We start from the raw sequence: 1,067 nt of genomic DNA, 5'->3' as shown, positions 1-1,067 counted from the left end.
TGACGAACAAATTGTTTGGTTACCAGGATCTGCTCGGCTAGTTCATTCGTCGACTCTTTTCGTCTACATTTTCTTGCCTTTTTGTTGATTGATTTGACAAAAAGCCAACGCAAATATTCTTCAACTATAGTCTCCTTTTCACAAGGAATAAACAGCCGAAAGGAAACACTACTTTGTATGTTTAGTGAGCTTTCCTGGTTGTTCGTGTCTGTTTGAATGAGTTGACAGCTTTCGTAGCCACTTAAGCAATGGTTATTCACACGTTCATACAACTGAATATCGGCTCAGTTAATTTCATTGCCGGTGGTGTTCCCTAACTGATCGCTATTTGTGTATCTTCAGGTCCCTGAGGTGGCTCAATACGCAAGACATCTGCGGAAGCTGTGCAAAGAAGGATACGAAACTGAAGCACTTGTTCAATCTGTTCATGAAGTCTGTTCCTAGTGGACGCTGTCACATTTGATGGAACAACCTTATTCGAAAAATGCATAAGTCCTGCAGTTGCCTTGTCAGTTTTCCTTTTTAATGAAAACAATCAAGCGAATTTTATTGATACAGAAGCCCATCAGATGAAGTCGAACCCTCGATCCCGCATATAATATAGAAGAGCAGCTTGCTCGGTAAAGGCGACTTAGAATCTAAGGAGGTTCACCTACACTACAGTCTCTGAATTACAGGCCAAGGCGGATAAAAAGGAATCCAATGGAGCAGGATCAGTTCAGTTCTGGAGTACGACTTATCAATGACAAGGATTCAACACGTCGCCGGTAATTTAGTTGCGGGTCGCTCGCTGATATGGTCACTGGAAACGACAGTAAATCCCATTGTATATTTTGTCAGGTCTGCCAAACTCAACCCCAAATCTTCTTCGCCAGATTCTCCAGGGTTTCGCGCCTTCCGCAAGCTCACAACCAATCGACCAACAGATGTTTGGTCGTACAAATATATATATTTAAACACTGCCTATCTAAAAGAATATGTAAGCTAAGGCAAAGGGGACTGTCAGTAACGTTGATTGAAAGTCATTTTTCAATGAGTTCTCCGTGGATTTCCGAGCGACGGGTGAA

At 42.3% G+C, this 1,067-nt stretch overlaps 1 protein-coding gene across 1 annotated transcript; it reads left to right on the top strand.

Annotated features, from left to right (window-relative positions):
- Positions 1-702: 702 nt before the first annotated feature.
- On the top strand, positions 703-978 carry T265_15963 (hypothetical protein; the record flags this gene model as incomplete). The annotated part of the gene is made up of 2 exons (XM_009179408.1): positions 703-767; positions 841-978. Coding segments are annotated over 2 exons (201 nt in total), but the record flags the coding sequence as incomplete, so codon positions are not given.
- Positions 979-1,067: the final 89 nt, after the last annotated feature.

Source organism: Opisthorchis viverrini (genome assembly GCF_000715545.1).
Source record: "Opisthorchis viverrini unplaced genomic scaffold scaffold8357, whole genome shotgun sequence".
Taxonomy (NCBI): Eukaryota; Metazoa; Platyhelminthes; class Trematoda; order Opisthorchiida; family Opisthorchiidae; genus Opisthorchis; species Opisthorchis viverrini.
Note: the sequence above shows the minus strand (reverse complement) of the source record. Positions and strands in the feature narration are given on the sequence as shown.